The sequence below is a fragment of the Hirundo rustica genome, chromosome 14 (genome assembly GCF_015227805.2).
Source record: "Hirundo rustica isolate bHirRus1 chromosome 14, bHirRus1.pri.v3, whole genome shotgun sequence".
Classification (NCBI taxonomy): Eukaryota; Metazoa; Chordata; class Aves; order Passeriformes; family Hirundinidae; genus Hirundo; species Hirundo rustica.
In genome coordinates this window covers 10,397,859-10,419,358 of record NC_053463.1, presented here as the reverse complement: position 1 = coordinate 10,419,358, position 21,500 = coordinate 10,397,859, and the positions used below count along the sequence as shown (strand labels likewise).

At 39.7% G+C, this 21,500-nt stretch overlaps 1 protein-coding gene across 13 annotated transcripts in view; it reads left to right on the top strand.

Moving 5' to 3' along the window:
- The window catches only part of RAPGEF6 (Rap guanine nucleotide exchange factor 6), a 122,137-nt gene that overhangs the window by 63,718 nt on the left and 36,919 nt on the right, over nt 1-21,500 (top strand). For all 13 annotated transcript variants that reach the window (XM_040078015.1, XM_040078011.1, XM_040078020.1 and 10 more), the window contains 6 exons: nt 11,771-11,902; nt 18,175-18,358; nt 19,182-19,318; nt 19,819-19,977; nt 20,194-20,346; nt 20,843-21,007. In XM_040078015.1, coding sequence (XP_039933949.1) covers nt 11,771-11,902; nt 18,175-18,358; nt 19,182-19,318; nt 19,819-19,977; nt 20,194-20,346; nt 20,843-21,007 — 930 coding nt within the window. The remainder of the gene's footprint in view (nt 1-11,770; nt 11,903-18,174; nt 18,359-19,181; nt 19,319-19,818; nt 19,978-20,193; nt 20,347-20,842; nt 21,008-21,500) is intronic.

Genomic DNA, 21,500 nt, shown 5'->3' with positions numbered 1-21,500 from the left:
TTCCAGTCCATAGCTAACAGTTCTTTACCTTTAAAGCCACAAAAGATAAAGCACTTTCATTCCTTTCTGAAAAAACCCACAAGCCGCCCCCCCCAACGCATACAGCCCCCCCTCCCAACTTTTGAAGGGATCTGTTCATGTTGTTTGGTAATGCTGAGGAGAAGTGTGCATAGGATTAAGCAAACTGATGAGCTGAATCAGATCTGAATTTGTTCCATTTTGGTTTTAGCTGAACTTTGTACTAAAAATCTATTTCTATGACAAGTGTTTTGTAACAGTACATAATACCGCGAAATAAGTAATGTCACAATTTTAAATATATAAGTTTATATAACTTGAAAATGTCAAGTATTTTGTGATGCTCTTTTGAAACTAGAACCTAGATTTATGTTGATCTGTGCCAGAATTGTTTTAATCTGGTATAGGACAGTAGTCTGAAAATGGGCAGTTGACTCAGTTGTAATTACAGCTGTTCTGGATGTGACAGTGATGATCCATGGATTGAATCAGAGCAAGATGAAGTCATATTTCTTATGACTAATCATAAGGGTAGGCTTTTGTGAAGGTAGAACACTTCTGAAGGTTAACCTTAGCCTAGGGAGGTTAATTGGTGTGGCTGTGGAGGAGCAGAAGCCGGCTCCAGGAGCTCTGTGGGCACCTGGAAGACATTCTCCAAGTCCAAGGTGTCTCTGTCCACACCAGTTTCCATAGCACACCCTGGTTAGTGCTGCACTCACCCTTATCCCCCAGAGACTCCATGGCTTTCGGTCTCCTAAAGTAAAGGTGCAGAGTAACTTTACTAGTTAGACTTGTGTAAAGCAATCAATGCATTCTATTTCCCTTCACCAAGAGCTGTAAAGGGACAATGAGCAGAGGGAGAGGGCAGTGAACGTGTTTCTGCAGTGCCCTTTCATCCAGGTTCTTGTGGAGGTCAATGTATTTCTCAGGACTCTGCTGATAGTTGGAAATGTGTCCAAGATAGATGAACCATTCCTTGGCAGGAAGAGATGATGGCTGTTCTCTCTTGGCTGCACCTGGAGGAGCCAGTAGAGGGGCAGAACTGCACATTGTAAGGGATGGACTGTGCCCTTTCTGGAATCACAGACAGTGGCAGATGAGATAAGTAGATGCAGCCATTTGTAAGGAAACGTGGTGAGGATGATAAGCAGTGAGGAGTGTGGCACACAGTGATCAAAGCTGTGCCAGCTGTCAAGCCACTGTGGCTCTGGAAGAGGATGAGGGAATATAAAGGACTTTGCCTCGCGTTTGTGGAGATCTGTTCTTACAGGCTGGTTGTGTTGGCAAGGACAAGGGGCATCCAACTTAACGTTAAACAAAACCCCTGTGATGCCAGTGCAGTATTTTAAAGCAAAAAAAGTATTTCATAAGTATCTCAGCAAGATTTTGATTGTCTTTGTAATTCTGATCATAACTTTCTCTGTTCATCTGTTGTGATGCACTTTGTGGTATTGGATTCTTAACTATAACTGTGCTATGAAGTCATTAAGAAGGAGAGCTCTAAACTTAATGATTTAGATGTAGAGGGTTCTTCTGTAATAGAAATTTTATGCGTATCTGAAGAATTTTCCAAACCTTGAATGTACCCATAGTGTGTTTGTGAAGCATGAGGGTCTGATGGGGGGAGTATGGAGTGATTGGATAATGTTTCTACAGAGGATATTTTAAAGGGATGCTTTTTGAGATAATGTACTTTTTATAGAAAATAAGCGTTTTTGAATTAACATTTAAGCTTTTAATTTTTTTCCTGAAGCAAATTAGTTTAATTCAGGATCCCAGGTGCATGTGAAACTTACCTTATGGCAGTAGACGGTAATTTATTTTCTCTAGGCTTCTGTGCTCTTCTCTTTCTGCTGTTTAGATAAAAATCTAATAATGTGAAGCATAATAATGATACATTTGCTCTGTAAAAGTTTGCGTTTGGGTTAGCGCAGAAGACTTGGAGTTGTTTTTCAGTCCCATTCCTATTTCTGGTGTCGTCTCAGAGGGATGTGATATAATTTTTGGTTATTCATAACTCAAATCAGTGTAATCTCATCTTCTGATTCCAAAGGGCATCAGCTGATCTCCAGGATCTTGAGTTGAAACCTTCATGCAGCTAAAGGTTTAATTTCAGTTCCTTAGAAGAAAAACGGAACTTTGAGAGTCCCTGATTTGATTCGATGTCATCCTTAACTTTGGTAATGTGCTTACATGGAAAGTAGCCCCAGTAGTACAAATTTTAAATGTTTTCAAAGCAAATAGAGTAACTGATCCTCTGCTTTATTTTTTTGGTGAGTTTTGATAAGGTCTTTCTCTTCCTCTTGGCTCTGTCTCTCCCACCAGTCTCTCTGTCTGTGCCTGTAGCTTCCAGCCCAGCTTTCAGCATTGCAGAGCTGGGCCCTGCCGTCCCTCGGTGTGATTGCTCTCTGAGCTCCTCTCCTGGCTCCTCATGGTTCTCCTCCCTCCTGGGAACTTCGTGCTGTGTGGTTTAGCCCTCTTTGGAATATTTGGAGTTTTAGCCAGCTCCTCAGAGTATTCATGGTCTCTCCTACCCTGTATTTTCTGATCCCTTTCCCCTTCATCCTCTGCTCAGAAGGATTGCTTTGATTCTCTATGTTATTTATAGGAGCATAGCCCCTTGGTTCCCCGCTATTGTGATCCCTGAGCTCTTGGACTGACAAATGACAATTTTTCTTATGCTTTAGATACAAGTTTTAACTGTTTTCTGTCACCATTTGCAGGATACTTTTTGTAACACTTCTTAAATGCATTATTTGCTTGATAGTTTAAGGTAAAAATGGTTTAGTATGAGCTCTGTGGCCATTTACTCCAGAAAACTTGGATTTTCTTATACTCTGGTGTGTAATACACTAAAGTTAAGTGCAAGTACACATTGTGCTACTTTTCAACAGAAAAAGCCTTTTCCTGAAGTATTGTTTTTATGGGAAATTTCCTCTTAGTATGCAAATAAACACCTATCTGTTAATTTATTTCCTCCTAGAGTTTGGTTTAAGCCTGCTTTGTTAGAGTTCTCCTTACCTCTACAACCTATGTCAGCACCACCCTGTTTGGCCCTTCTCGCTTCCATGAATGCATTTCTTGATGGATACAGAAAGAAAACGGAAGCATCAAAGGAGGATTGGTGGTGCTCCTTTGTTTTTTTTGCATGTGCAGTATCCAAGGGCCTCTTGACACAGGTCCTGGCTCAGAGGTAATGCTGACAGCAGTGGCATGCTCACTGTGCTCCATGTCCTTGGGGCTCTGCTTGGTGCATCCAGAGCTGATTGTCACCTGCATATCATTACTGTGATGTGCAACTGTAGCAGTATGAGGACGTGTAAAGAGGGATTGTCATCCTGCTGTATTTTACCAATCTGTGCATCTAGGAGTTGATATATTATTTATTAGATGAAGCTTGATGTAGATGTGGAATTTTACGTGCCCTGCAGTACTGGCTTAGGATGAGAGCTCCCAAATATCAGGCTGTCGGTGGCTGTTGGTGTTCCTGGGCTCCTTGTAAAATTCAGAGCATCTCTAGTCCCTGTTACACTTTGTTTTCTGCTGTAATTATTTAGGCAAGGCACTTTTTACTGTTGTATTAATTTTCACTGGTGAGAACAAAGAGTTTGAACTCTGACACTGAAAATAAGTATTTTTGAACATTCCTGTTCCATATTGAAAACAGCAAACTCTTGATGTTTTTATAAATGTTACTTTGTGAATGCACCAGAGAAGAGTTGATCTTAAGTTACATTTTTTCGCAGCCATCAATTACGTTTACTTGCTGGATATTCCCTTTATAATGGAGCTCCCTTCAATACTGGTACAGTTTTTTGTGGGTGAATTTTCAGACCCACTTCTTCTCCAGAGCTGAGACGTTTGCGTGTCAGACACTTAGCATTATAGTGAGTTAAGGCATAGTAGTAATCTATAATTTAAACATATGAAAACCAAATTAAAATTGCATTACATGTGTGGCTTAAGGCAACACCAGGATTTAGTTTGAAATTCTGTCCTCATGTCACCTTATTGTAACTAGGGAAATGTAATACTTCAGAGATTTTTAATTTCTATGGGCTATGGGGGAGCCATGAGGACCAAAAAGCTCTTGGCTACCAGAGATATAGACCAGCCTCTAGGGATTATTATTCTTCTAGATGGTTTTTTGTGTGTTGTGCACGCTTTTTTTTACCTTGTTTGAAGCCTGGAGATGTTTTAGGGAGGGCTTCAGGAATAGTTTTTGAGGCACTGCAAGGCTGCCATGAATGATGTCAACTTGGTCCTTACTTCTTTGAGATTCGTGTATGTAGTACTGATAAAACCAGGAGTAGATACTGTAGATAGTGAATTGAAATATGTTTTGAAATAAATATTGTTGTGAAGTTTGTGTATTTGGGTAGGCACTGAGGTTTTTATTGCATCGTGATATTGAAGGGCACAGGATTTTATCTGGACCTTTCGGGCAAAAAGCTTGAGCCATCACTTGACTTTAAAAACAACAAAAAACTCACCCCCAGACATGATCGGTGCTTTTTAAAAAGCCACTGTTTTTGTGCCACTGGTGAAACATCAGTGGTCTTCAAGGAGGAAATGTTTTTGTTTGCATTAAGTCTGAGGAGTGATGTCAGCATGGGTAATTCAGCTGGGCTCATCTTATCCTCTCTGCGGACACCTAAGTGGCCTCTCTTTGTATCTCAGAGAAGCAACTTTCTCCTCTCCCATTAACACAGCTCTAAATGCATTTTGAACTGGAGGAGAACTGTAGCTTGTATGTGAAAGGTTAATATAAAGCAGAGTTAATTTATACAAATCCTTGTGAAAAAGGTTACTGAAAATTCTACAGAATAACTTCAGAGAAGTCGTGGGTTTTAGTGGTTTCCTTCCTTGTTGATTTGCTGGCAGGATATATGAGATGATTAAAACAATTTACTGATGCCAAGAAAAACATCCAAGAGGTTTGTTCCTTTTTCATTTCTTAGATAGAATGAATGGGATGGAGGAGAGCAAAAAGTAGGACATAGAAAGGATTGCAGGTGAGAGACTGCTGTCAGTGGGAGAGAGCAGTGCTGCTCCTGTTTCAGTAGGTAGTAGAAAGGAAAAAACACAGTGAATTAAATAAATTAGTTATCTTGTGTAAGTGAACAAGCTGATGATGGAAACAGAAGCACGTAGTGAGACCATCAAGGCAACTTGCAAATAAGATGGTGGGATGTAGAATTTGCTGAAGAACTAGTTCAGTATTAAAGATATGAAAGGTGTTGAATCAAGAGTATCAAAGAGAAAATGGCATTTGAAGGGACTGGAAGCATATGGCCACTGAAAGGGGAGATGTGGGAGCTGAAGAAGCCCTGTTTCAGAGGACTGGGGTTGTGTTCAGTTATTTGTTTATGTCGTCTTTTTAGTTTGGCAATTTAGTTTAATTTTTTAGACTTAAGGCAAACATTTTTTTTTTTAACTGGCTTCTTGTGACAGTCCAGCTTTCTGTATCATCTGAGAAAGGAAAATTGCTGTCCTTAAACCACTTGGGTATGAAGGAGGCTGAGCAGGAGTGTTTCCTAAGGCTCAGAGGTTAACCCAGTGTCATCACAGTTACCGCTCCGAGTGTGTGTTAATGGGTTCCAACTTACAACAGTGAAAACCTCTTAATGGAAAGCCTCAATAAACAATAAACAGAATGCTCAATAAATGTGCCTTAAAATTGGGATTGTTTGCCTCCTAGAGCTGGTTTTCACAGTGAGGTGGCCGAGTTGGGGTTTTACAGTGACCCAGCAGCTGTGCGTGTGCCCTGACGCCGCAGAGCTGTGCTGTGCTTGTCCTCGGGTGTTTCACGGAAAATAAATCCCGTGTTGTTTCTGAATATTAGTCTTGCTGGCAACATTTCAGGGAACTTCAGAAAAGCAAATAAGGTATAAGGTTACTGACGGTCTGTGAAACCAAGGACAGAAAATTTGCTTATACAGCCTGGAAAAGGACAGACTGTTCTCTCAGAGGCTGATGCTTCTGCTGTGTCCAGACTGCATCGATTGGTGGTAAACATCCATATGGGCTCCTAGAAAAACTGATAAAAAACTTTGCTATCAAGGAGTATTAAAGAAAGGGGCAAACCTTTTGATTCTTTATTGCCCATTTTCTTTCCATTAATTTGAATTTGTAATGGACCAGAAGACTTCAGTGGGTTGTGCTTTCTTTATTAGTTTTTTTCCTCATGTTGACTCCTTTGGCCACTGCCCTTATTATGGGAACTTTCTGAATATGTTTAATAAACCTACCATTTACTGCAGGTTAAACATACAATATAATGCAGTGAGTTTTGGTTATCCAAAGTGTAACAGTAAACACTGATACTTACTTTCAAAACGTGTAGCGCAAAGGCATGGACGTGGCTTTTCCTTAGGGCAAAGATACCAGCAAATCCTGAAGTAAATCACTATGGAAGTAAAGGATGAAGAGCATGGTCTCTACCAAAAGAGGTTCTACTTACTCCTTTCCATGGAAAAAAAAGGGAAATAGAAAAGAAAAACGTCTCAGTTTGGCCAGTCTCTGACAAAACTTCTGACTTCTGTGGTTGCCTTTATCTCTATTTAAAACCTGAAATGACTTTCTGTAGCCTTTATTTTTAGCAAACCCTTTGTAGGGAGCACATGAAGGGAGGTTGTCCTCAGGCTGACCATCACTTTTAGTGTCCTTTTCCGATGAGTTGATGGGCAGTCATCTCGTCAAAGGTCACGTCATTTGCGCTGTTGGACAGAGCGTGTGCAATCTTGAAAGTCTGTTATAGCAAAATTAGGTTTTAATTTAATTCCCAAGTATTCTGTGTGACTTCACTGCTGAGGGTAAATGGTGTTTACGTGGCAGTAAATGTCACTGCAGATGCACTGTCCTTGGTCTGCTGGCCTGTGAGCTGTACCGTGGATCAGAGCTTGCACTCCAATTAATTTCAAAATTACAGACACGAGACTTGGTTGTAGATACACAGCCTTGTACTCACCTTTGTTAAACTTTATACTGTTCTTGCTGGAGAACAGTGGGAAACCTCAGCTGTCTCGGGGAGAAACCAGCACGTCACTGTTCTGCTCTTGTTACCACATTACTTCTAGAATGTTGGTAATTTTGTGTAAAACCAAGATGTCCTGATGTCTGTTAAAAAAACCCAAACAAAAATAATTCAATAAAATACTTCTTTTAAGTAAACTTTGTATTATGTAATAGGAGAAAGAACAAGTTTGGAGCTTGCAGAGGTTTTTGGAGTTTCTCTGGTTTGGCAGTAGGAGTGCTGCTGCCCCTTGCATTGGTGCTAGGTGGCCGCACCCATGGAATTGATGGAAAAAGCCAAGCTCCTGATGGACCTTTGGAGTCTTTACCTCAGGTTTTCAGGGCTGCTGTGGGTGAGTTTAGTATTTTATGCATGTCATTTTTCATTAAATGTTACTCAGTGCTGGCTTTTACACTCCAATGTCTTCTCCCCCCACCTCCTCTCTTTCCTGGCTGAGGTGACTGGCTGTGCCTGTGTCCTGGCAAATGAGATGGGTTCAGCCTGTGAACCCTCTTCCAAAATTTCAAATTCCTTTAACAAAAACAAGTCCAGGCTGCTGGTGCTTCTGGGTTTGTGTGGCATGTCAGGCTGATGGTACCATTAGGATGAGTTTTGGAAGGATTTAGTCTTTTTTTTCTCTCCGTTTTCCTCTTGCAGTTTGCAATATTGCCTTAAAAATTCCTTGTTGATCCAGGATTTTTTGGTGTAATCACCAACAGCGTTTTCCTGACTCAGTGGGCGTGCATAGCTGTAGGTGGCTGTGCTGACGATAACTTTGATTTTCTTAACTTTCTTTTCTGGTACAGTTCTGAATTGCAGTGTGGTATTTCAGCAGGGGGTTTGTTCCTAAATATCCCTTTGTTGGGAAAGGTCAGTCACAAGGATGTACTGGCACTGATGCCGGGGCAGGCTGTGCCAGCATGTCAGATGCACTCATATTACAATTCTAGATTATCCCTTCTTGTGAAAAAAAAAAAAAGAAATTGTCGTGGTTTAAAGTGGCAACTAAGTATTCTGTTGGAGCATTTATCAGAATGTTGTATGTGTTTGGGGTTTTCCTCTCTGAGGGTGCTGGGGCACACAATTAGCCAGAAGATACTGCAGGTATAAACATCTGCATCCAAAAGCATCTAATAGGGGCATAGCTGAACATTGCTACATGGACCTTGTTTCCCAGTGTGGGATTTTTTAAGATACTGCTGCTGTTGTAACAAGAGTTTCTAAGTTTCAGAAAAAAGTCATAGTCAACAATAGTTAAGACAAGTTTATGTCACTTCCAGCAACTTCCCTGCCACAACCAGCGAGAGCATCTCGTGTCCGCTGTCATGTCGCTACAGAAACATCCTCTCTGTATCTTGCTGCCTAGTGAGCTCTGCAAGAAAGAACAGCCACTTTGGGTAATAAAAATGACATACAAAAGACAGAAGCTGTGATTTATTTTCGGAGATCCAGTAGAGTGGCAAGCAGTACTTTAAAGGTCACTTGTCTCAAATAAACCTTATCTCTCTCTCAAATTTAAAGAGATATTGCGATGTTTCCTTGCATCTAACTTGCATTAAATGTCTTTTGCAAGAATATATTGCAGAGTGCAGCAGGAGTGTCATACATACCCATGTGCTTTATAGGCGATGAAGTGAAGGGGAGTGCTGGCAGGGGGATTGAGGAGCGGTTTTGATTAATTAGTTGTTTGCGAAAGCTGACAGTACTTTGAGTTGGTCATTAGTGGGTTTTTGTAAAAATGAGACACAAAATATTGCACAGCCTGTTTATTTTCAGAGCCGTGTCTTGTTCCACCAGTGCTTAGAATTACAGAATCACAGAATGGTTTGTGTTGGGACGGACTTAAATGCTCACCTTGTCCCAAGTCCCTGTCACGGGCTGGGACACCTTCCACTAGACCAGGTGGAGACCCACTTCTCAGTCTAGGTACGGAAAACAGTGTTCATCACAAGAATCTTAAAATTTCAAATAAATTAGAAAAGACAAAGACAAACTGTATTTGGCAGTGTGTATGTGTGAGTGCTGGAATGTCTTTGAGCCACAACAAGCTTTAACAGCACCAGTTGTTGGTAAAGAGCAGGCACTTTCTGTTGTTCTCCTGGGAAATTCTGCAGTATTGGTTCTACTCTTGGTCCTGCTTTTACTGTTTTACTGGAGCTGTTTTGAAGGTTTGAGAATCTGGATAGAAGAGAGCTTAAATTAGATTTCCTTATGTCAGTATTACCACAGTCAGCATGAGATTTGCTCATAGACTAAAAGATTGAAGCTGAAGTTGAAGCTGTTTGTTGGAAGAGGGAGGTTATAAAAGGTGGAGACAGGCTGAAGAATTTGCAGCAAACCTGTGGTCTTTAAGCTAGAGGCAGTGAATCTGTGTGGGCTGATTTGTTCTGTAATTTCTTAAAACTCCTGGATATTTCAGTTCCACTGACCTTCAGCGTTTCAGCAACTGCCAGCTGCCTTGCCCTGTCCTGGCACTCACTGCCGGTGAGTGCCACAGTGCTGCTGGATGTGACCTCTCTGGGAAGAGATGCTCTGGCCTTGCTGGGCTGTGACTCTGGGGGCACTGCAGGGTGCTCCAGGAGCAGGGTCACCCTGCAGCACAGGCTGCTCCCTGAGCTCTGGCACAGCACAGGAACGTCCTCCATCATTGCTGAAGTGTTGGTGCCTTGACCAATGTCCAGGTGTCTGAGGCTTTAGGGAGGAGAATGTGGAGAACGTGTTGCTTCCTACCTTGTGCCCATTGGAGCCTGGAGAGTCCTCTTCTGTGTGTGGTTCTGTAGGCAATGTGCCATTTGGATTCCAAAAGTAACCAGCCAGTGCTCCAGACCAGAATTAAATCAGAGTTAAATCTCAGTTTCACTATTGCACATTTTGTTGTAATTCAGAGGTCACATCTTGGTGTATGTCAGCTCTTCCCCATGTGCTGACAGCAGGGTTGCCTGTTGGCCACTGGATTGAATTTTGTCACCTGAGTGCTTTGACCTTTTTGCTGTTCTCAAATCCTGAAAATAGGCATTTTCAGCCTGTACAACTTTTTCGGGTGGCTAAACATAGGCTTTAAAGTGTTACGTTTCCTTTTTATTTAGACCAAGTTCACTACAACTTCAGTTTCCCTAACCCTGATTCTGCCGACCCCCTTTCTTCCCGCTACTGCTTGGATGGGGTTTTTTGTGTGATTTTCTGGGAGTTTAGCAACTTTTTACTTTTCAGACTTTTTCCTTTTCATGTGACCATGGATACGAATTCACGGGTTGGATATTTTATACTTTCTTTTGTCAGGAAATAGCAAAACTAGAATAAAGTAAGAATTAGGACAGGGAGGAAGAGTAATATTTTCTTTCATAGCCCATATGGGTTGCTGTGTTGAGTAGTGATTGCCAGTGAGAATGTTGTTGGGAGTTACAAGGGACGCAAGATCCCCATGTTCCTTATCACAGCTTTGATAGTAAAATTACGTTGCATTTGTCAGGGGGTCTCAACATTTTTTTTCCTGGGTGTGGGGAAGGTTTGGCAAGACCTGTGGTGCCACCTGTTTTATCACAAAATACATGAACTGTTATTTGGTGAAGCACTTCTCATGTGTGCTCTTCAAATAATGGATGTGGAATTGGGATGCTAAACCAAAACCTGCTTATCACTTCTCTTAAGTTAAGTCGGTATTTATAAAGTTGATACCAGCTCAAGAGTATTTTCCAGTACTGTCCTTTAATTTGTAGGACTGAATATCTAATAGCTGACATGATTGTGTGGATTTTGGTTTGTTTTACAGAAGAAATATTTTCATTTTAATGACAACAGTTGGAGTAGTTTTGGACTTTTTCTGCATCAGAACTTTTTTTAAAGAATTAGTATATAACTTATATAATTTAAAAATTATAAAAGCACGTAGAGACTCTGTGATTCCTTAATACAATGTGCTTTTCATATAGTTGAGTGTAATTTTTTAAAATTTTAAGTTTTAATGTTTTAAAAATAAGTATATATGTGACAAAAAATAAAGCAGCTAAATTAAAGGACTGTTTATTTTACAGTATCCCATGCAGCTCTGAACTACTGCTGGTTTTTTTCAGTAGAAGGAATTTGTTTGTGAGCTTGAATAATGCACTAAAATTTAGATATTTGCACTTGTATTCATTTACAGACAGATTTATAAAATAGGGGTGCTGTTGTACATAGCTGTACCCAAAATACTTAATATTCTTTCTGTGTACTCATTTCTTTAGAGGAAATTCAAAGCCCTTTGTAGATCAGATATTTTGTTTAGATTACATTACTTTTTGTTCTACATTGATATTTTCTAAAGGTTATTCCTGAACTAAGGTGCATAAATTGAACTTATAAAGAGGAATCCTGCTTCTTCATAATGGATTGCAATGTCAGCTAAGGTCAAATACTGTGAGCTGTTTGGCCAATGTCATATATTTGTCATCTTGTGGTATGTCACTTAGCTGTAAATATCCCAGGCCTTTGTTTTACAGAAGGGTGCATTGTTTCACAGCAGTTTTATGAAACATGAAGTGTGATTGGGTCAGCTTAGTCTAAACTAGCTTTTTCTCAAAATGCTTGTCAAGTTACAGGTTCAAATTCTGTTTGATTTTGATTCAATAATTCAGCAATTCAAATACAAATTTAAATGTGTAACCAAAGTTTTATGAAAAACTTTGTCTTCAGATCAGACTTAGACATCATGTTTTCTTTCCTTTTTCCCACCTTTCCCCAAATTCATTTTATTTACAGCTTCCAGCTGACCTTACCAAGATGCACCTCACGGACAATCCTCACCCTCAGGTGACGCACGTCCCTTCGAGCCAGTCAGGATGTAGCATTGCCAGTGACTCTGGGAGCAGCAGCCTCTCTGATATCTATCAGGTAAGACTGCTTTGGTTCCATAATTTTCCTTCCTTGTTGTTAAAACTATTCCATAAACAGCAAGAGCGATGCTTTACCCAAGACTTTGGGTAAAACCCACTTGATGCTTCCACTTATCTGTGCTGCCCATGGGACTCACCACTCCCACAGACGCAGAAGCGCAACAAGCTGCTTGTAAAGCTCTTTCTGTTGCTTTTCACATCTTTCTGTACCACCAAGTATGCTGTGGCTTTTAAAAGTAACATCTGTTGATTCATGGGATCATCTTCCTTCCTGAAATGGAACAAATCTCTTGAAATCAGCCTGGTGTTTCCAATACCATCCTTGATTATTTGTCTTTATTGCTAATAGCAGATGTTCAGTTCTGCAAACAAAAGCGTGATAATAAACCCACTTTGCACTAATTGACTGTGGAAATTTTAGTGTGGCTTCCTGCGAGTAGAAGTTGGCTGAAAGCCAGAGATAGCTTCTTTTGTTTACAGATAATGCACTTAATAAGTTACCTGTCTCATGTCAAGTCACGGAGCTCGTTTCATGGGTGTTTATGTTCTGGTTGATGAGGGGGCCTCAGCTTGGGTTTGTGTTGATCAGTAATTTCACAGCTTTTCCACTTCCAAGTTGCAATCTGACCACAATACAGAGTATACAGCAGTTCTTTAGCATGGTATAGGTATAACTTGATTTTAGACACCTGTTCCTTTCCCTTAGTTGCTGCTTGGATATTATTTCTATACTGGAAACAGGTTAATGATATCTATTTACAGCAATATATTGCTTAGGGAGCTTGAAAAATAAGATGTTAAAGCAAAAATTATTTTAGAACATTAAAAGTATCTCTGCGTTTTTTGTCCTATTTAATCTACAACTGTACTACTTTAGATTTGCTTGCTGCCAGCTAGATCAAGGGTAGCTGGCATCCCTGAGAGAGTCTCTCCAAGATGCTCCACAAATTCTCTTATTTCTGATAGGCTGTGCTGGAAGATGGTATTTTGTATCTTGATTTTTTTTTTTTTTTTACTCTTTTTTATTTTCTGAATCAGAATTACATCAGAATTGATGTTAGGTTAGGGTTAGGATTGAGAGAGTCAAAGAGCCTTCAGCTCCAGGATCAGTGGGACTGGAAAATGCCTGCCAAGGAGATCACAGCAGGGCCACAACATTGCTGCTCCTGCACCTTTCTGATGTGGACGTGGTGATGGGGACCTCAGGCCCAGTGACAAGCTGCCATCAGGTCTAGAGTTAGGGTTGAGTGTCACACGTCCTGCAGACAGCTGCATGGACACTGGTGCTTGAGAAGACATTGCAAGGCCATCACAGGAGAGTGCTTGAGTTGGGCTGCCTGAGTAGTTTGGAGAGGTTACTCTAAGTGAAAAGCACTTAAAATATGTTCTTGATAACAAAGATAACTCTCTAACAGTGATATCTTGTAATAAGTGAATATTACAATATTACAATATTATAATATTACAATATTATCTTTATCATGTGTGGGTAAGTGCCTTATGTCTACTCATCCATAAATGACAAAAGAGCATAATTGCTAAACAAATAAAAATTCTGTAAATAAAAGAAGTTATGGAATAACGTATTTATGTGCACTGTAGCAAATAAACTGTGGTGCTAGGTATTTTTTAAACTAAGGAATAATTAATGTGAAAATGGCTGCAGGTCTTATATTAGTTTTTAGGAGTTAGGGCTTTTCAGGTGAGAATTTCCTTTTCAGTGACATTTGCCTGTCTGGTTTTGCATCCTGAAGGAAATGAGGACATCTGTTACAGAATTCCTGGCTGGCCAGGTTGATGCTGAGGCAAGTCACCACTGTCAGATGCAAGTGAGATCTTGAAAGATAATTTTACAACTGTGTATGATCAGAGCTACAGTGGCATTAACTGTGAAAGATAGCATTAGAGAATCAAGCATTTGATAAGCTGTGGGTGAAGAGAAGACATACTACAGACATGTCATGGGGGGGGAAAATCCTCAACAACCCACAGTGATTTTCTCCCCCTTATTTTTTTAGTGAATTTTTAGTATCTCATTCTCATATGCCTAATGTGCAAATAGTAACCTGTTAAAGAGTGTATTTTATGTGCATTTATATATTTTATGGTTTTTATTGCAGTAGCTGTAGCAGTTAGTGTTGGAGAATTCTCTTACTGTTTGTCACAAATCTGTAAGTGATCGCTAGATAGTGCTTAGTAATAGATAGATGTTGTGTAATAATGTCATTGTGCAATATTTAACACAACATTACATCGCAGCAACACATCAATATAGACAGATTCTGAAATGACAAAAAAGAAAAGTGATTTCACCCAATATTCATTATATTATGAAGGTGGAGAGTATCTTTGATATGTAATAAAGCTACATTTTGAGTGTGATGTATTGACTCAGTAATTGAAACCATTTTTGGTACAACAAAGTACAGCTTTTCATAAAGTATTTGGGAAATGATGCTTTGCTTTTGCAGTCAGCTTCATACGTATCATGCCAAGCTTCACGTGCCAAACTCTTTAGGAATATCATTGGTGTCACTAATATTCTGAATAATTTTGATTAATATAGCCTTGAAATGACCTTTTGAATTAATGGTATCTTAACATTAAGTTTTACAGTAAGTAGTATAAATGTCATTCCAGATTCAGAAAACAAGATTAGAATGGTAGAACCAAAGAATGAAACAATGTTTTATGAAGATATGTAAATATTTTCTCTTCATCCGTGTACACTGCATTCATCAGTAGTGTTGAAATGAGGTTTCAATTGTTCCAGCTGCCTCTCAGTCCAGAATAAAGCCCATTTCCAGTTAAACAGGAAATGATGAATGTAAAGCTTAAGGCGAGATCAGCAGAAGATTCCTGCCTGTAATCTCTGCTGTGGAGACATTGTGTTAAATCCTGGGTTAGTTGCAAAAAAGTGATGAAAATTGATGCTTTTCTCTCTTGTCCTGTTGCTATTCCCTGTTGGACATTTCAGTGTTTCAGTATCTGAAATATGGACACCAAATGTCCAAATGTGTGTATTGTAAATTCCAGCTTCCTTGGAATATTGCAGAGCAGTTGTCTTTCTGCTGCGCTGCAGAACTTTTTTAATTATAGAAAGAAAAAGTAAGTTATTCCCTATAATTTTTCAAGTAATTTCTTGCTTGAAGGGGATTCTAATTTTTTTTTTTTTTTCTTTGAACCCCTTTTTGAAAGTACGTTTAATTTCAGAACTGTGATCTTCAGCTGGAAGTAGGGGAAGCTGTTTGGTTGTGCGTACAGTGGTTGAAATGCAAGCTTGTGCAGCTTCTTTGACCTGTTACAGGGGTCCTCGGGGAAAAAGAATTCAACAGATATTACACAGGGAAAACATCTTTCTTTACCCTTTTATGAGATAGGGTCTAAGGTGCCCAGGCAGAGTCACACAGGGAATCCAGGCTGTCTCTCTAGATGTGGTTGGACAGGGTTTCACCTCTACTCTCAGAAATTAGTTTCTTGTATCAATACCTGGCAGTCATCTTCTGTTAGTGACCAACCATTTTGCATCAATTTTTTCCTACCTGTTTATTTTTGTCAGCGCTGTGCTGAAGGTTTCTCTCTCCTTTCACTTCTTTTAAAATCCTTCATTTATCACTTTGGGAGTATGTACTCTTTGTGAGCAGCAACATCATTGTCCAGCAGTAATTCCAATTGTGGTTAAGGCTTTGTTATTAAAATGGATTATCCATAAAATATTTATCAAGGATATTTCCGTAGATACTCTCGTATCACAGACCCGATCCTGGAAATCCATATTTGTGTGAGAGTTGAAGATTGCAGCTTCTGGTTTCGTTTTGTACATCAGTAGTTCATAAACGTTTGTGTTAGGAATGATTTTTATATTTGATAATGGAAACAGCTGGAGCATCGTGGTTGGGAAGAGCAGCTACTTCTGCAGATGGCTTTATGAGCAAAATCCTTCCTGTTCCTTCCAGCACTGCCTGACCTGCCAGCATTCTGTCAACCATCCGCACAGAATCTTTGAAGCACAGTTGGAGGACCTGCTCCTATTTCATAGTTTGATCAAAACGTAACTCACTTATCAAGAAAGGGCTTGATTTGCCTATTTCCCTATATCGGGTATAAAAAATTTGGTAGAACCTCTAGCCTCAGTTTTTCTGGTTTAGCGTGGGCGGATCAAAGTGAGGATTGGTGCTGCTGTTTGTCTTAGCATTGAGAAGTTGTTATAAATCGTGGCTGTTTAGACGAAGAAATGCTAGAAAAGTCCTTGAATAAAACGCTGTACTGATCATGTGCTGCTGAGACTCTCCAAGTACAATTTGCGCTTGGGCTTAATTCCAAAACTGTTAATGTGAGCTACAGAAGCCAGTAAAGTGATGTAATGTAAAACAGATTTAACCCTCTCTATATTGTTACTTTCCCCTGAAAGAAATATATATTTTAAAAATTGTTTAAGCTTCATTTATTAGGTTTGCTGGCTAATTATCGAAGTGAAGGCAAGCTCGAAGGCCGAAGGTTATATCTAAACCCCTGAGGTTTTTTGCTGGTGTAGGAAGGCAAAGCTGTTCCTCTGTGCAGGTATTGGGGCTCACATCAGCATGGAGTGTGTAGGGAGATGGAGACAGTGCAGTCTGGTGTGATCTAATCACTTAAAATGAATATTGTTTTATGTGAGGCCATAAAAGCAGGAGAGCAGTGACCAAGTAAGGACCATCTCATCAAAATGAAGCACAAGAAGGAAATGCATACAGTGGAATCAGGGACAATCAGTGTCCTGGGAGGAATATAGGAACACTGCCCAGACATGCAGGGCTGGGATCGGGAATGGTAAGGCTCGATTGGAGCTGGATTTGGCAAGGGATGTGACAAAAACGAGAAGGGCATCTACAGGTACATTAGTCAAAAAAACAAAACAAAAGCCAAAAAACAACCAGATAGAAATTGTGCTTCACGCTCCCCCCTAAATAAGGCTGGAGAGCTGATGACGTGGAGAAGGCTGAGGCACTCAGCAGTTTTTGTCTCAGTTTTCACAGGTTGCTCTTCCCACCTCCCTCTACTCCCTGAACATCAAGGCAGGGACAGTGGAACAAAATCCTTCCCATGGGAAGAGGAAATTGAGTTTGAGCCCACCTGAGGATCTGAACATGCACAAGTCCATGGGACCCAAGGCAATGTATTGCTGGGTCCTGAGGACCTTGGCTGATGGAGCTGCAGAGGCACGCTCCGTCTGGCAGTCATGTGAAGCCCCCAGAGACTGGAGGAAAGGGAATAAGGCCTCAGGGATACCTTATTGCACCCTGTCAACACTTAAAACAGATTTATTAGATAGACCTTTTACTGTGTGCTGTAATGACAAGGACAAGGGGCGGTGGTTATAAACTGAAAAAGGTAGATTTCACTTGGATATAGGGAAGAAAATGTTGCCTGTGAGGGTTTTGAGACACTGGCACAGGTTGTCCAGAGAAGCTGTGCTCTGCCCCATTGCAATGTTCAAATTCATCCTTTAGTTTGGAAGTCTTGTGAACATGCAGGATACTTGATGCCTTAGTTCAGTGTTCTTGTAAAATCTCAAGGATTTCTTCAAAGTGCAAGTGAGTGTTGTAAATAGGCTCATTTAAATACAAACTCCATTTTCTGCAAGTTTCTATATAATTGCCATTTACTTTTCAGTGACGCATCTTGTTGTTCAAATGTCTGAATTTAAACAGAAAAATGATTTGCATTCTGGCTTAAGCTTTAAAAAAAGAGACTGAGCAACTACTCTATAGAAACTGAGACTTTGAAACTACTTTTTTCCCCCCTTCCATCTGTTTGGAAATTTATTTTTACGCCATTACATCATTTTAACTGTACAGAAGGAATTAGTGCGAATGATTCCTATGTGCTTCTGCTTTTCGTTGCTGGTATTTTGTTCTCTTTCTCCGTTGTCTTGTGTGTCTGCTCAGTGTGATGTCTATGTTGCCATCTATTGCTGACAGTAGAAATGTGTCCAGAGGCATTGGGTAACCAATGGTATTACTAAACTGTATTATTATTATTTTGTTAATACTATAGACTCGAATTGTGAGAAAACAATGTCACATGAATTCACAAGAAAGAGACTGAAATGAGAATCTAGTAGATTTCAGCATAACATGTTTTCCTCAGTGTTCAGAAAAGGAGCTGGTAGAGATGATAGTTAGACTTGTTGGTTACAGAATTTATTTTTTTTTAAAAATTAGCTACCTCAGACCATAAATCATTGAACTGAGGACACTGAACTCTGCCTGATTGGTGTTTTCTTTGTAGGCTACAGAAAGTGAGATGGGAGATGTTGATTTAACGGGTCTTCCAGAAGCACCTGTAGACTCTGAAGATGAGGAAGAAGAGGAGGATGAAGATATTGACAGAACTTCTGATCCACTTCTAGGGCGAGATGTTGTCCGAGAGTGCCTTGAGAAAGAGCCTGCAGATAAAACCGATGATGACATTGGTGAGGAGAAAAAATACAGTAGTAAAATTTACATAAGGCTACTTAGTATAACATCTGTAAGAGAAGCATAACCAAAAACTCTTTAATGAGTTAATTTTCAATGTATATCTTAATAATTGAGCGATGTCTCACTTGGCTCTGTTGATACTCTCAATTGAATGATGTCTTTTCTTGCTATCTGAGAGGGCATTTTTTCTGAGAATCCACATATTTTGAAAAACAGTCCTTGTGATGCACAAGATGTGAGGTTTTACAGTCATTGTGTGCATTGATGTAATGGGACAGGTTAATCAAGTTAATTTTGACTGCCTAAAACTGTTGAAGTAGTTATTAAATAGCAAAGAGAACATACTGTTATTGAGTATATGTATACTTAACTGTAAACTGCAAAACAGTTAAAATGAAGGTAGTTTAACCAGAAATTGACATGAATTTCAGTAGCAAAATTTGCTTTCTGCTGTACTCCTGATTGCGTCTCTGAACACTGGAAAATCATTTAATGCTCCTGTCTAGCTGGTAATTACTGTACCTAGGGGTATTTTTAATTTTTCCTAATGTTTGAAGCTGAAGTGCTTTTATTCTTAGCTAGACTGCTGCCCTGAGAGCCAGCAGAGCACCAGCAAGGCTGTGGAGCTGAGTTCTGGCTGTTGATGACAAAGTGCACGCTGGGCTCTTTCAGCCACAGGCACTAATGGGAAGTGTAACACCACTGAACAATTTTTGAATGCATTTAACTGGAGTTTAATATACTTGTGGAGAGTAAGGAATCCAGGGAAGCCCTGGGCCTTGCAGCCATTGTACCAATGTTTCCTTTGTCCAACAGAACAATTATTGGAGTTCATGCATCAACTCCCTGCCTTTGCCAACATGACCATGTCTGTGAGGAGAGAGCTGTGCTCAGTGATGATATTTGAAGTCGTAGAGCAAGCAGGAGCCATCATACTTGAAGACGGCCAGGAAGTAAGTCTCTACTTCCAAAAGAGGTGTTAAATCAGTCACTAGTCAGGCTCTGATAGGTGCCCTGAATCACTGTCTTGAAACCTCTCTTCCTTGCTTGGATCAACACATCTGAAATGGCATTTGCTGTTCATCCCTCCAGGAAGGGTGAGACAGACTCATATCTGGTAGTGTCTAAATGGGTACCCATGGAAAGAATGTTCATTCTCACGAAATGGTACAAATCTATCATACCAATTAGCCTACTTATTAAGAAAGCAATCTATTCATCAGCACTTCCTCCTCCAGAATCAGTTCTGGAGTGAATGAAGAGAGCTGAAAAGCATTCCTCTTTCAGTCTCCATCTCTTGCCTTACAGTGCAGTTTTGATGAATTAAATGTTGCAGGCGGCTAGTGATAACAAACTAGAGGCTACAAGAATGAGCCTTTCTGAGATGAGAGCTTACAAAAGGTGTTGAATTAGCCTCACTTTTTAATTTCTATTTTTTTTTTTCTTCCTCTAGCTTGATTCTTGGTATGTTATTTTAAATGGCACAGTAGAAATCAGCTATCCTGATGGGAAGAGTGAGAGTCTCTGTATGGGAAATAGCTTTGGGATTACTCCCTCTCTGGACAAACAGTACATGAATGGAGTGGTCAGAACCAAAGTAGATGATTGTCAGGTAAGGTTGCAATTCTATATAACTACCTCTTACTCTTAAGCATGTAATGAAAGAAAACAGAATGGAATGGGTCTAGAGAAGGCTACAAAGGTGCACTGGGAGCTGGAGCCCCTCTGCTGTGGAGACTGATTGGGAGAGTTGGGGTTGTTCAGCCTGGTGATGGGGATACATTAATATTTTAGATACTTTAATCATTGTTTTTGTCCTTGGGGACAGTTTGTGTGTATAGCCCAGCAAGACTACTGGAGGATTCTGAACCATGTGGAAAAAAACACTCATAAGGTGGAGGAAGAAGGAGAAATTGTGATGGTAAAGGAGCACAGGGAGCTGGATCGCAGTGGAACCAGAAAAGGACACATAGTTATCAAGGTGCATTTCTTTCTATGCTTTCCATTAATCTATTAAACTTTTATTAGTAAATAGATACAATTTCAGTTTAAATCTGGTATACAATACTCAGTTTTGTCTGTGTCAGATCAAAAAACTTGATTGGAAGGAATGTGTATTATATCCAAATTTAATAAAGTTACATAGACTGTAACCTGTTCAACACATATGTTAAATTTTGTATTGGGAGCACCCTTTGGGGTCTTTATGACCTTCTCTTTTGTAATCTGAAGGAGGAACCTAAACTGCTTACTAAAAGATAAAATGAAGGGAAGTTACTAATTGTTTTAGCCAGTGTTACCTATACAAAAAGTCAGGCTGAGAAAAGGATTTGATTCAAATGTGTTTGGTGCGTTTTCTCTTGAGTTGGCCATAAATGAACTTTCTAAAGGCTGTTCATTTGGGTTTATGTTGAATTGCTCTTTAGGGAGAGGCAGTGGTGAGAGATAACTGGGGTTTTTTTGTTTGCTTTTTTAAGGCAACACCTGAGAGACTCATCATGCACTTAATAGAGGAACATTCTATTGTGGATCCAACCTACATCGAAGATTTTCTTTTAACATACAGAACATTTCTAACAAGTCCCCTGGAAGTTGGAAATAAACTCTTGGAATGGTTCACAGTGGACAGCCTCAGGGACAAGGTTAGTTGGAGTCAAAGAGATACATATTTCTGGTGAAAATATATTTAAATTGATCCTTTTTGTATTGCTAATAAACTAAGATAAATAAACCAGGTTCTACTCTATCTATGTGTGCACATTCGTAAAAAACCTTGATAGTCTGGTACTTATATCATTCCAATTTGTTGATTCTTAGCCAGTGTTTTTATGTGTTCTAGCCTTGAGCTGAGGAAGTCCAACATACTGTCAAAACACTAGATGTTTTGTGTAGGAAGTTGTGCACGGTCTGCTGTGGTTACTGCTTCTCTTCTTACCTCTTTCCATGCTTTTCATTTCGGCTACTACTGGTTTTTAATAAAAGGAAAGATAAAGATAAGTGTGTCATCAAACAAAAGCAGAAATTCTATAATTTTAGAAGAGAAACTGCTATTGACTTGGGGTTTTTTTGTAATATGGCTGGATAATATAGTTGTCTGACTATCATGAATGGTAGTGACTCTCTAGCATCTACAGA